Source organism: Heteronotia binoei, chromosome 16, assembly GCF_032191835.1.
Source record: "Heteronotia binoei isolate CCM8104 ecotype False Entrance Well chromosome 16, APGP_CSIRO_Hbin_v1, whole genome shotgun sequence".
In the NCBI taxonomy this organism is placed as follows: domain Eukaryota; kingdom Metazoa; phylum Chordata; class Lepidosauria; order Squamata; family Gekkonidae; genus Heteronotia; species Heteronotia binoei.
The window spans coordinates 54,617,242-54,629,981 of NC_083238.1; the positions used below are offsets into that span (position 1 = coordinate 54,617,242).

General features: G+C 46.8%; 1 protein-coding gene across 1 annotated transcript in view; it reads right to left on the reverse strand.

The window, feature by feature from the left end:
- Window positions 1–1,457: 1,457 nt before the first annotated feature.
- Window positions 1,458–12,740, reverse strand: part of LOC132585255 (nuclear envelope integral membrane protein 2-like) — a 75,766-nt gene continuing 64,483 nt past the window's right edge. The window contains exons 4-10 of the mRNA XM_060257058.1: window positions 11,545–11,773; window positions 10,865–10,937; window positions 8,029–8,122; window positions 6,920–7,034; window positions 4,535–4,760; window positions 3,621–3,797; window positions 1,458–1,781 (exon numbers count right to left, since the gene is read on the reverse strand). Coding sequence (XP_060113041.1) covers window positions 1,553–1,781; window positions 3,621–3,797; window positions 4,535–4,760; window positions 6,920–7,034; window positions 8,029–8,122; window positions 10,865–10,937; window positions 11,545–11,773 — 1,143 coding nt within the window. The 3' untranslated portion in view covers window positions 1,458–1,552. The remainder of the gene's footprint in view (window positions 1,782–3,620; window positions 3,798–4,534; window positions 4,761–6,919; window positions 7,035–8,028; window positions 8,123–10,864; window positions 10,938–11,544; window positions 11,774–12,740) is intronic.

Below are 12,740 nucleotides of genomic sequence, written 5' to 3' on the forward strand. Positions count from 1 at the left end.
TGCCCAGGTTAGCCATAGCTGTCCTCCCAAGGAGCAAATGTCTTTTAATTTCATGGCTACAGTCGCCATGTGCAGTGATCTTGGATCCCAGAAATGTGAAGTCTGTCACTTCCCCTTCTATTTGCCAAGGTGTGATGGGGCCGGATGCCATGATCTTAGGTTTTTTGATGTTGTGCTCTCCTCTTTCACCCTCAACAAGAGGTTTAGATCCTCTTCCCTTTCTGCCATTAGAGTGGTGTCATCTGCATATCTGAGGATGTTGAGATTATAACCCCCATGGGGTCAAGATGGTGCCAACAGATGACATAAACCAGGGTTCCCCAACGTCGTGTTCCTGGGCACCATGTCACCATGTTTTTAGAAAGTGAGTGGGGCTTCTGCCCAAGAGGCCTTCTGATTGGCCACTGGAGATCTGACTGACTGTCCAAATTTTTAAAAAACGTTGCTTTCACTGCCACCATAGCACAAGACTCTTCGCTGTATGACTGCAGATAGGCTGTGTGTATTCAAGAAAATATTTTTAAACCTGTATGTTCATTTTAAAAGGCATCCTGAAAGCTTCTGCCCAAAATGTTTAAGTATTACATCAAAGAGTTAGATTTTGCAATTGGCTCCGCCTCTTGTGGCAGCCATTTTGTGGTTGTGCCCACTATCTGTTGTTAGAATTCCAAAGGAGCCTGCAGACCTAAAAAGTCTGATGTAAGTTGTAACTATGCAACCTATTCCAAAAAAGGGACCTTTGGAATTGATCACAGCAAACACACTTAGCTACACCTTCCTCTTGAATGATCTTTTCCACAAAAGAATATAATATTTGATGTCACAAAGGCAACAATTATGAGACCTGGTCTTCATCCGCCACAGAACTGTGAAGTGGAAAATGAGCCCCCACACTTCACACCAGAGGTGAGGAGAGCTGCAATTTTAAAAAATGCTCCTCTGCCTACAAACCAGAATATGACCACTTCAGAGATATTCTGGTTTAGCCCTTGACATACTGTGCTAGTTTCCCACTCACAGGGAATTAATAAAGTTGGGGATCTTTGAAGAACGTAATTGCCTCCCCCTCAGTCAGAAGCAATGCAGACCAATCGACCAGTTCAGTACTCTGCTACTTCATGCTGGATGGCTGCAGCAGGCCCTTGGTTTTCCCTCACATCTAGCGAGGAAGAATTAAAACAGTTTACTCAAATAACTTTGCAGTGCTTAATCTCTGCTGGTCTTTTCTGCTCGGAAGTCTACCCGGCACACCCTGATCAGCACCTTGGGTGGAGTTTGTAAGCGGAGACACTGGCTGGAGGCAGATTTTCCCGGCCAGCCTCCAGAGTTTAAAAAACACCTTCAGTTCATAGAACGGTACAGCTGGTTGAGGAGGCACCTTTGGGGATCGCAGATGTTCCTTCAAACCCCCCAGCAATCGTAGCCCGTGAGGGCCTGCCGTGTGAGGATACGTCTTTCAGAGATCATGGCTGCCCTCTACAGCCCAGCTAATGGAATTTCCCACCTTTGCACTGTGTATTTTGCCCGTTTTCTTTTAACAGAGAAGAGCAGCTCAAAGAAATTCTCTGCTATGAACGGATAAGCTGTTTCGTGACTGCGGTTGTTCCCTCTCTTCCTCCTCCTCTTCAGGAAAGGGACCTGTTTGTGGGTCCAGTTCTGACTCTGTCTCTGAGGTAAAAAGCTGTTCCTCTAAGAGGGCTCCTCCGAAACCGTACTGTTCGTCGTGGGCCCTTGCTTCTTCCGGCGACACGTGGGGAAATCCCAGTACAAAGTTTGCAAATCTGAAGGGAAAGGGAACGTGAGTGGAGAGAAATGTCAGACAGGAAGAAATCTAAAAAAAATTACCTGAGAGGACCAGTGTTCCCTTTAAGCTGAGGCAGTGTGAGCCGCTCATAGTTTTTTAGCCTCCAGCTCACACATTGTTATCTTAGCTCAGGAGGGATGGCCCCAGAGCAAAACAATTTATGCAGTAGCTCAAAGTTTTAATGCCAGTAGCTCACAAAATAAAATTTTTGCTCACAAGACTCCACAGCTTAGAAGGAGTACTGGAGAAGATCTATATGTACGGACTGGTAACTTCCGTTTTAATATATCTGAAGAAGTGTGCATGCGTACAAAAGCTTATACTGTGAATAAAACTTTGCTGGTCTTAAAAGTGTCACTGCACTCAAACTTTGTCCTGAGAGGACCCTGTTAGAGACGTGATCTGCGTTGGCTGTATGTATACCAGCCATTGAAGCGCTCGGAGCACTGTAATTTGATTATCACTTGGCTTCTGTGATGCCTACTTTCAAATTGTTACCTGGCAGCTCGGCCGGTTCTGGCTGAAATCCCGCCTTTCATGACCTGGGAACCACACACCAGAAGGACCACAGTTTTGGGTAGGAAGCTGTGTTGATCTGAAGTAAGAGCCATGTTGGGCCTGAAGTAACAGCGAGATTCGAATCCAGTAACATCGTTGAAGATTGGCAAGATTTCCAGGTTCTAAGCTTATACTCTGGAAACAGGGCTTTTTTTCAGCTGGTGTTTTGAGTTCTGGCTGGCTTGGTGTTGGGGGTGTGGCCTAAGATGTAAATGAGTTCCTGCTGGGCTTTTCCTGCAAACAAATCCCTGCGCAAAACAATGGTGACATCAGGGGGTGTGACGTAATATGCAAATGAGTTGCTGCAGGGCTTTTTGGACAAAAGAAATCCCCTGTGCAAAACAATGGCGACATCAGGGGGTGTGATGTAATATACCAGGGTGGCCAAGGGTAGCTCTCCAGATGTTTTTTGCCTACAACTCCCATCAACCCCAGCCAGCATGGCCAATGGCTAGGGCTGATGGGAGTTGTAGGCAAAAAAACATCTGGAGAGCTACCGTTGGCCACCCCTGTAATATACAAATGAGTTCTTGCTCGGCTTTTCCCGCAAACAATCCCTGCGTAGAACAATGGTACCATCAGGGGGTGTGGCCTAAGATGCAAATGAGTTCCTGCTGGGCTTTATCCACAAAAATCCCTGCACAAAACAATGGTGACATCAGGGGTGTGTGGCCTAAGATGCAAAGGAGTTCCTGATGGACTCTACAAAAAAAACCCCATGCATAACAATGGTGACAGCAGGGATGTGGCCTAATATGCAAATGAGTTCCTGCTGGGCTTTCTCTACCAAAAATGCTCTGCCTGGAAATCTTGGTTGGTCTTTTCAATGCTACTGAACCCGAATGTTGTTCTGAAAGACCGTCTCTTCTGCCCTCCTGCAGCAGCTTAGCTCCTCCCAGCAGGGGGGTCTCTATGCCATCCCTTCTTGCCGGGATCCCATCAGCCACTGCTGCGTTTGTGCCTCTTCAGTTGCTCTTCCTCTCTTTCACAACAGCCTCCCAGAGGAGGCACACAAGGCCCTTATCTTAGGGCTCTTTTTCTAGCAGGAGCTCCTCTGCATATTAGGCAACGCACCCCTGGATGTAGCCAATCCTCCAAAAGCTTAGAGGACTCTTAGTACAGGACCTACTATAAGCTCCAGGAGGATTGGCTACATCAGGGGGGCGTGGCCTAATATGCAGAGGAGCTCCTGCTAGAAAAAGAGCCCTGATCTTACTAATCTTCCAGTGACTTTGAGATGTCAAGAAACAGTTCTTACTTCTGAGGCGACTGCAGCTTGACCACGGCTACCCACGAGGGGAAACTGGGACTCCTGCAGAAGGCCCGCAGCTCCTCCAAAGCTCTGATGGTTTCTGCTTCGCCTTGTTCTCGGTACTCGTCTCCGGTCAGGTACCGAAACTCTGGCTTTTCCGGTCTGAAGTACCGATGGGCTTTCCTAGAAGAGAAGCAAAACAAGACAAGTCTTTTGAAACTGCTTTGTGGATACTGAAACCGGCAATCAGAAAAATGTGTCTCAGAGTACAGGCACTATAATAAACTGTACTCCTCCCCTTACGTCTCTTCATGCAGTGACATCACAACAGTGTGCATTTCCCTGCCGCACATCTCTACGTCATCAGACTCCCCTGGCTGGGGAAGAGAAACATACAACATTGTGATGGACTGCAGTAAGATGTATTGTATAAAATATGGGGATGACATTTTCAGCAGAAACCTTGTGTCTCCTGCGATGTCTAGTGATAAGTAAGGGTGTGCAACCCTTCCCCCCCAAAACACGGCTTTTTCCAGACTCAGGTCCATTAGACCTGAAAAATATTACTATTTTCCAACATTCCCTAATCCCGATATCAGTATGATATTGGGATTTGCATAAATAATTGGGAAGCCGGAATTTATTGGGCATTTTAAAACGCCTTCCCTTTCACTATTAAAAATAATATCGGCTTTTATTCGGGTCAGCTATATTGGTAGCCGAATCACATTGTCTAATCTGCACTATCAGCTGAATAAACACCTGAAAAATACCAATAAGATATTTTCCAGGTATTTATTTGGTTTGGTTTATCCTGAACACGCACCTCTAGTGATAAGCACCTGTTTTTCTTTCTTTTTTTTGGGGGGGGGGGGACCCTTCACAATAACAGGGCACTCTGTAGTCAGAAAGATACTAACCTACTGATGCTGCAGAATACTCGGAGTGGGTAATGCGCAATTTTTGAGCAGAGTAGGGTAGCGACCGCTGCATACGCGACCTGAGGGATGGCAGTGCCCATATAAATTAAAACCAAGCCTGTCGCCTGCAGCGTCCACATCAAGAGGTTCATACTTTGATCGCTGGCAAGTGGTCCGTGCTGGTAGCAAATGGCAAAGCTGACGACTCCGGCGATCAGGACGTATCCTGCAAAAAGCAAAACAAAAACTGTCAAAGGGACAAGTGAGGTTCAAATCCCAGAGCACCTGGGAGATCAAAAAGATTTCTGGGTTATAAATTTTTGAGAGTCAAAACTCCCTTTGTCAGATTTCAGGACATTGTGGACAACGCCCTTTAAAGCAGAGGTGTCAAACATGCGACCCTGGGGCTGAATCAGGCCCCCAGAGGGATTCTATCAGGCCCCCGAGCAACTAGCTATAATCTACTTTCTTCTCCCTATCTCTTGCTTCCTTCTGCATAACAGCTTGCTTTGCAAGGCTTGCTCAATCGAACAGGAGCTACAGAGCAAAACCTCTATTTTCTCCATTGGCTGTGGCTCCTCCCTTGGGGGGAAGGCAGAATTTGTTTTTCCAGGTTCTCTCAATCACACAGCAGAGCTATTGAGCCAAGCCTCTCTTCCTTCTATTGGCTGAAGCTCCTCCCTACCCTGTCTCCTAGGAAAGAAAGGAAAGAGCCAGAGCTTTCTTTGCCCATTTCCCTGGATCTCATGGGAGAGATACAAAGAAAGCATCTTTAAGACCAATAAGTGCTAACATTTTAAGCGTGTTTTAATTTTTTTTAAAAATAGACGTTTGTGTCCTTTATAAAAATTTTATCTCTGCTACCTAATCTTAAATAGGTACACACATGGCCCGGCCCGATTTGGCTTGGCCCAACCCAACATGACCCGGCCCAGCAAGGTCTCATTTATGTCAGATCCGGCCCTCATAACAAATGAGTTCGACACCCCTGCTAAGGAAATGCTTTACAGTTAAACTCAAGGATCCTACACACATTTTACTAGGGAGTGTTGTCCAGTATGTTCAATGATGCTAATTTCAGAGTAGGAATGCGGGGGGCTGCAGGCTTAGGACAGAGCAGGGGTCCCCAATCTTTTTGAGCCAGTAGGCTCCTTTGTAATTCTGACAGTGTGATAGGCCCAGATGTAAAATGGCTGTTGCAGGAGGCAAAACCTGCCACAAAATGGCCGCTGTGACTTAGCTTCAGTCACACAGTGAAGATTCTGGTGCTGTGGCAGCAGTTGCTGCCAAACTAACATTTTTTTTAAAAAAAAAACACAGCCAATCAAATCTCCAATGGCCAGTGAGGAGACCCACCTTGCTACACCCATTTTCTAAAAAACCTTGGTGGACACCAGGAAAGGTGTCAGTGGGTGCCATGGCGACAGGGGCACTGCTTTGAGGAACCCTGGGGTAGAGTCATGCTCGCATATTCACTGCCAGAAAGCACCAGATATCTCCCTTGTATAATGAAAACAATGCAAATATCTCCAACACTTAAATAATACACAAAACACTAGTATTACTTATGAAAAAAATTCAAAATGTTGTAACATACACACTGCCCCAGCAGGAAGTATGTACCACTGAGTCGTGAATATTACAGAGGCTGTAAGGCTCCAGAGAGAAGAAAGATTAAAATAAATATTTTTGAAGCTGACATATGGTTTAGAGAGCTTCAGAGTAAAGGCTTAAGCTATTCATACGTGCATCTCTTGACAAAGATACTAATCCAGATGGGAAATATAACGATCGAAATTCCGTGGAGAACATACTTTCTGTACAGTTGGAGAATATATTTATTATCACCTTTGAGTGTTGTACAAGTCTTTACATATTCCTTGAAAGCCTGGGACTATAATGGAACTTGGTGGCTTGGTTTATGTTATTCTGGATATTGTATTTATTGGCAGCAGTGTGCGTGTTACAGCATTTTGAATTTTTCTCTTAAGTAATGCTAGTGTTTTGTCTATTATTTATGTGTTGGAGATATTTACATTGTTTTCATTATACAAGGGAGATAGCTGGCGTTTTCTGGTTGTTTAGTCTTTCGTCCTGTTCCTGTTTTTTCATTGTTGTATATTCACTGCGGCAACACTGAGCGACAAATACTTTCGAACGTGGCACACTAAGGCACTGAGAAAAGCCACAAACTAGCAGAGCACTCGTCAAAGAAATGCTTTTTCTCCTATTAATGCTGAAATCGGGTCTATCAGAATGTGAATAACTGTCATTCATTTCAGACTCGGCGTTTCATGAACGAAGACAGCTATGAAACAAGAAATGCTAATCTTCACCTCTGTGTGCTTATTCTGACAGGATGGATGTCTCTGCTCATTCCCTTACCCAGTAAGTATTGCGTAGAATCATACCAGAGTTGTTTCAAATCCTCTTTCAAAGTGTAAAGGAGATAAAGAGAACAGAACCAGCAGCCGCTCATTAAAATCCAGAAGGTGCTGAGCTGGAGGGGTAAAGGAGAGAGAGATGAGCAGCTCTGTTGTAAATTTATTTATATATCACACAAGCCCATGCATAAGCTGGGACCACCCGTCACTAGAAACGGGATCTCCCCAAATGACTGCACAGTCTGACAGCAAGTTTAATGAGTACTTGGAAAATGGAAGACGAGAGAAGTTCCAGTTGAGAAGAAGATGATGATATTGGATTTATAGCCTGTCCTTCACTCTGAATTTCAGAGTCTCAGAGCGGTCACACTCTCCTTTACCTCCCCCCCACACAACAAACATCCTGTGAGGTAGGTGGGGCTGAGAGAGCTCTCCCAGAAGCTGCCCTTCCAAGGACAACTCTGCGAGAGCTATGGCTGACCCAAGGCCATTCCAGCTTCAAGTGGAGGAGTGGGGAATCAAACCTGGTTCTCCCAGATAGGAGTCCATGCACTCAACCACTACACCAACTGGCTCTGTCATGATCCTGGGCCTAGGGAGGCCTATAGGCTCCAAAGAAGCCTGACTAGGAGTTACTAAAGAAAGCCTACATCTCCCAGGATCCCTTCTTTCCTTCTGATTGGGTGGCAAGGTTTTGGAGGGAAACTAGCCCAGAGAGGAGTGGGACCTGGGAGGAAAGCATAGACGGGGTGTGTTCTTTCCTGAAGAGGCTGGAGGCAGGGAGGTTCTCCCTGGAACGCCATGCTGGAGGCAGGCTGTAGTCTAGAGCAGGGGTGTCAATTAGTTTGAGGGCTGAATCAGGCACCCAAGCAACTGGCTGTCATCCGCTACCTAACCTTAAGTAGGTACATACATGGCCCAGCCCAACAAAAGCTCATTTATGTCAGATCTGGCCCTCGTACTGAGTTCGACACCCCTGTTGCACATTTTCTTCCGGCGTCCAACATGAGTAAGAGCTCAGTTAACACCAGAAGCCTGACTAAAAGGGCAATTAATACTGGAAGACTGATATAATCTGCTTTATTTTAATACTAGCCCTGGAACGCTTACCTTGGGAATAAATCTTTTAAGCATCAAAACGAGGAAGACCAAAGTAGCGAAAACACCAAACGCAACTCCGGCAGAATAATAGAATGTGATGCTTCTGTTTAGAAAGATCAGAGCAAAAGCTGTTAAACCTTTGGTATAGAATTGCCAAATACAAGCTACATCTCCCAGGAACCATATGAACATATGAAGCTGCCTTATACTGAATCAGACCCTTGGTCCATCAAAGTCAATATTGTCTTCTCAGACTGGCAGCGGCTCTCCAGGGTCTCAAGCTGAGGCTTTTTCACACCTATTTGCCTGGACCCTTTTTTGGAGATGCCAGGGATTGAACCTGGGACCTTCTGCTTCCCAAGCAGATGCTCTACCACTGAGCCACCGTCCCTCCTGCATATGAAGCTGCCTTCTACTGAATCAGACCCTCGGTCCATCAAAGTCAGTATTGTCTTCTCAGACTGGCAGCGGCTCTCCAGGGTCTCAAGCTGAGGTTTTTCACACCTATTTGCCTGGACCCTTTTTTGGAGATGCCAGGGATTGAACCTGGGATCTTCTGCTTCCCAAGCAGAAGCTCTACCGCTGAGCCACCGTCCCTCTGAAACACTCACTGAAGCATCACCGAAACACTCACAGATGGGCAGTGGTTCAGGATAGACAAAAGGAAGAAGACGACAACTGCAGATTTATACCCCGCCCTTCTCTCTGACTCAGAGCGGCTTACAATCTCCTTTATCTTCTCCCCCCACAGCAGAAACCCTGTCTCACTTATTGCATCAATTGAGACCTTACTGTGATACATTAGCGTCTGGTATTGTGAACACCAATCCGGTTATTGTATTGTATATCTGTATTTATGCAATTTTAAAAAATAAATAGCAGAAAGAGCATTTACATTGTTGACGGACGACCTGTGTGTTTTTGGCGTTTGCTTTGACTATTACCACACAGAGTGTCCCTTTTTTACCAAATTAACAGAAGCTAAGAGGGTCGACCCTGGCTAGTGTTTGGATGGGAAACCACCAAGGGGACCCAGGGTTGGTACGCAGAGGAAGGCAATGGAAAGCCATCTCTGAAGTCAGCAGTGACTTAATGGTACTTTCCACCACAGCACGCAAGAAGAAGACTGCAGATTTCTACCCTGCCCTTCTCTCTGAATCAGAGACTCAGAGCGGCTCACAATCTCCTATATCTTCTCCCCCCACAATAAACACCCTGTGAGGTAGGTGGGGCTGAGAGGGCTCTCACAGCAGCTGCCCTTGCAAGGACAGAGGGGTTTACAATCTCCTATCTCTTCTCCCGCACCCCACAACAGACACCCTGTGAGGCGGGTGGGGCTGAGAGGGCTCTCACAGCAGCTGCCCTTTCAAGGACAACTCCTACAAGAGCTATGGCTGACCCAAGGCCATTCCAGCAGGTGCAAGGGGAGGAGTGGGGAATCAACCCCAGTTCTCCCAGATAAGACTCCGTGCACTTAACCACTCACCAAACTGAGCGGGGTATAAATCTCTGCTCTTCTTCTTATGCTAATTTGCTCAATGGCTTTTCCAGAAAGCGACGATACATTTATTTATTTAAGCAGTTTTTATCACCATTCAAGGCAGCTTACAATTTTGCCGTGTTCCAAGATCAGCTCAGAGCCAAAAGAGCATGAACAGAACTGTGAGAATGGACCCCTTTGGAGGCAGACACAGTTAAGATCAATTAGATTTTAGGTCAGTGTTTTTGATTTTAAAAGGCCTTCGTGCGCACAGATTTGGCTTACGGAGAGAAATTATACGGGCAGAACTTATTTGCTCAAACGGTGCCTCTACCGCTTTATGTTACACCAGGGGTGGCCCACAGTAGCTCTCCAGATGTTTTTTGCCTACAACTCCCATCAGCCGCAGCCATTGGCCATGCTGGCTGAGGCTGATGGGAGTTGTAGGCAAAAAAACATCTGGAGAGCTACCGTTGGCCACCCCTGAATTACACAATCAACTTCATAGCAACTTCTTTATTGTCATTTGTTTACTGATCTGTGAGAAACCCTGCACAGAGTAAATGAAATGTAGAAAAATAAAAAATAAAAACAGCCAGGGAAGCATAACGCTTAGAAGAATGGGTGCGATCTGCTCAAATTAGTATGCAGGGCTTTTTTTGTAGCAGGAACCCCTTTGCCTATTAGGCCACACCCCCTTGAGGTAGTCAGTCCTCCTGGAGCTTCCAGCATGCCCTGTACGAAGAGCCCTGTAAGCTCTTGGAGGATTGGCTACATCAAGGGACGTGGCCTAATAAGCAAAAGAGCTCCTGCTACAGAAAAAGCTCTGTTAGTGCGGATTTCACTGTGTTGGATCAGAGTGGTTTTCGTTATGCGGAGGCAAAGAGCAAAGCCGACTGCATGCAAGATCAGCAATTCAAGGCGATCCCAGTAAAGCTGAGGTCCTCAACCTTTTTGAGTCTACAGGTGCCTTTGGAATTCTGACACAGAATGGTGGGCGCCTCCACAAAACGGCTGTCACAAAATGGTGGCTGCAGGAGGCGGAGCCACCTACAAAATGGCTGGCACAGCTTAGCTTCAATCACACAGTGAAGATCCTTGTGCTGTGCTGACAGCTGCTACCAACGGTTTTTGTTTTTTGCTGTGGTGGCAGCTGCTACCAACGTTTTTTGTTTTTGTTTTTAAATCTGCACAGTCAATCAAATCTCCAGTGGCCAATTAGAATCCCTGCCGGGCAAAAGCCTCAACTGGCCCCGCCCACTTTCTAAAAACACTCGGTGGGCACCAGAAAAGGTGCTGGCAGGCACCGTAGAGCCCATGGGCACCCTGCCACGGACTCCTAGAGTAAAGCAAACTAACACTCACCTACTTAGGTTGTGGGCAAAATGGAAAAGAAGTCCTCCAGTCACAAACGTGAGGAAAAGTTTCTTATCCAGCACTGGAAAAAATAAAACATCAGGCCGTTAAAGTCCCAGTTTGTTGTTTTGCAGACATCTTTCCACTCACACAAGCTCTTTTTAGCCAGTTTGAGAGCCAGTTTGGTGTAGTGGTTAAGCGCGCAGACTGTTATCTGGGAGAACCGGGTTTGATTCCCCACTCCTCCACTTGAGGGGCTGAAATGGCCTTGGGTCATCCATAGCTCTCGCAGAGCTGTCCTTGAAAGAGCAGTTGGTGCGAGAGCCCTCTCAGCCCCACCCATCTCACAGGGTGTCTGTTGTGGGGGGAGAAGATATAGGAGATTGTAAGCTGCTCTGAGACTCTGTCCTTGAAAGGGCAGGTGCTGCGAGAGCCCTCTCAGCCCCACCCACCTCACAGGGTGTCTGTTGTGGGGAAGGAAGGTGAAGGCGATTGTAAGGCACTCTGAGACTCTGTCCTTGAAAGGGCAGCTGCTGCGAGAGCCCTCTCAGCCCCACCCATCTCACAGGGTGTCTGTTGTGGAGGGAGAAGATATAGGCGATTGTAAGCCGCTCTGAGTCTCTGATTCAGAGAGAAGGGCGGGGTATAAATCTGCAGTCATCATCGTCTTCTTTTCAGCTTCTACTCACTGGTTTGTTGAACGGTCACGGAGTAAGGCGCTTTGTTTTCTGGTTGGACCCAGAAGCAGGTTCGCTCCCCATACTGGGCCACGGTGACGCTGGTTTCATTAGACGTCCCCGATTGCCAAAAGTTTCGAACGAGGCACTTGAAAAAGGCAAGCAGAGTTTCGGCACTTTGGCAATGACTTTCTTCGGGGATCGACACCACCTTGAACGTGCCCATGCTGTTGATTTTCACCTGCAACAGACGTTCTCTGTGTGACGGGAGGATCAGAAACGGCACCTTGATGCCCACAAGCCAGAGATATGAGACTGGCAGAAATGAGGAAAAAAGCATCACGCCACATGTGCTAGTTTAACTAGTAAAATTGTACGAGCCGACAGCGGGGTTGTACTCAACAGTCATTTCGTAGAAAAAGAGGTGCCGGTGGTGAAACTGTGGCTCTTTCACACAAATTGTGACGCTCTTGAAGCCCCCACCACCCCGCTGGCCGGGTTGCCTCTTTAAATCACTTCTTCAAGCCAAGTCAGCCAAAGAATGGATTTAAAGTTGCTTTCTTTCTACCTCTCTCCCCCCAATCTATTTTCCCCTTCCTTCCACCTTGCAGCTCTCAAACATCTGCCATTCATGACTTGCGGCTCTCAAACATCTCACATTTGTTCATGGCTCTTATATTAAGCAAGTTTGGCTACCCGTGCTTTTTGGTACCAGGGACCAGTTTTGTGGGAGACAATTTTTCCACAGACCGGGGTGGGGGGGATGGTTTTGGGGTGATACAATTGTATGCTTTTATTTTGGTGTGGTGTAAGAGCCCCGTGGCGCAGAGTGGTAAAGCTGAAGTACTGCAGCCAGAGCCCTTTGCTCACAACTTGAATTCGATCCCAGCGGAAGCTGGTTCAGGTAGCCAGCTCAAGGTTGACTCAGCCTTCCATCCTTCCAAGGTCGATAAAATCAGTCTGCAGCTTGCTGGGGGGAAAGTGTAGATGACTGGGGAAGGCAATGGCAAACCACCCCGTAAAAAGTCTGCTGTGAAAACGTTGTGAAAGCAACGTCACCCCGGAGTCGGAAACGACTGGTGCTTGCACAGGGGACTACCTTCACCTTTTTATTTTGGTGTGGTGGTTATGTGTGCAGATTCTTATCTGGGAGAACTAGGTCTGATTCCCCATTCCTCCACTTGCAGCTGCTGGAATGGGCTTGGGTC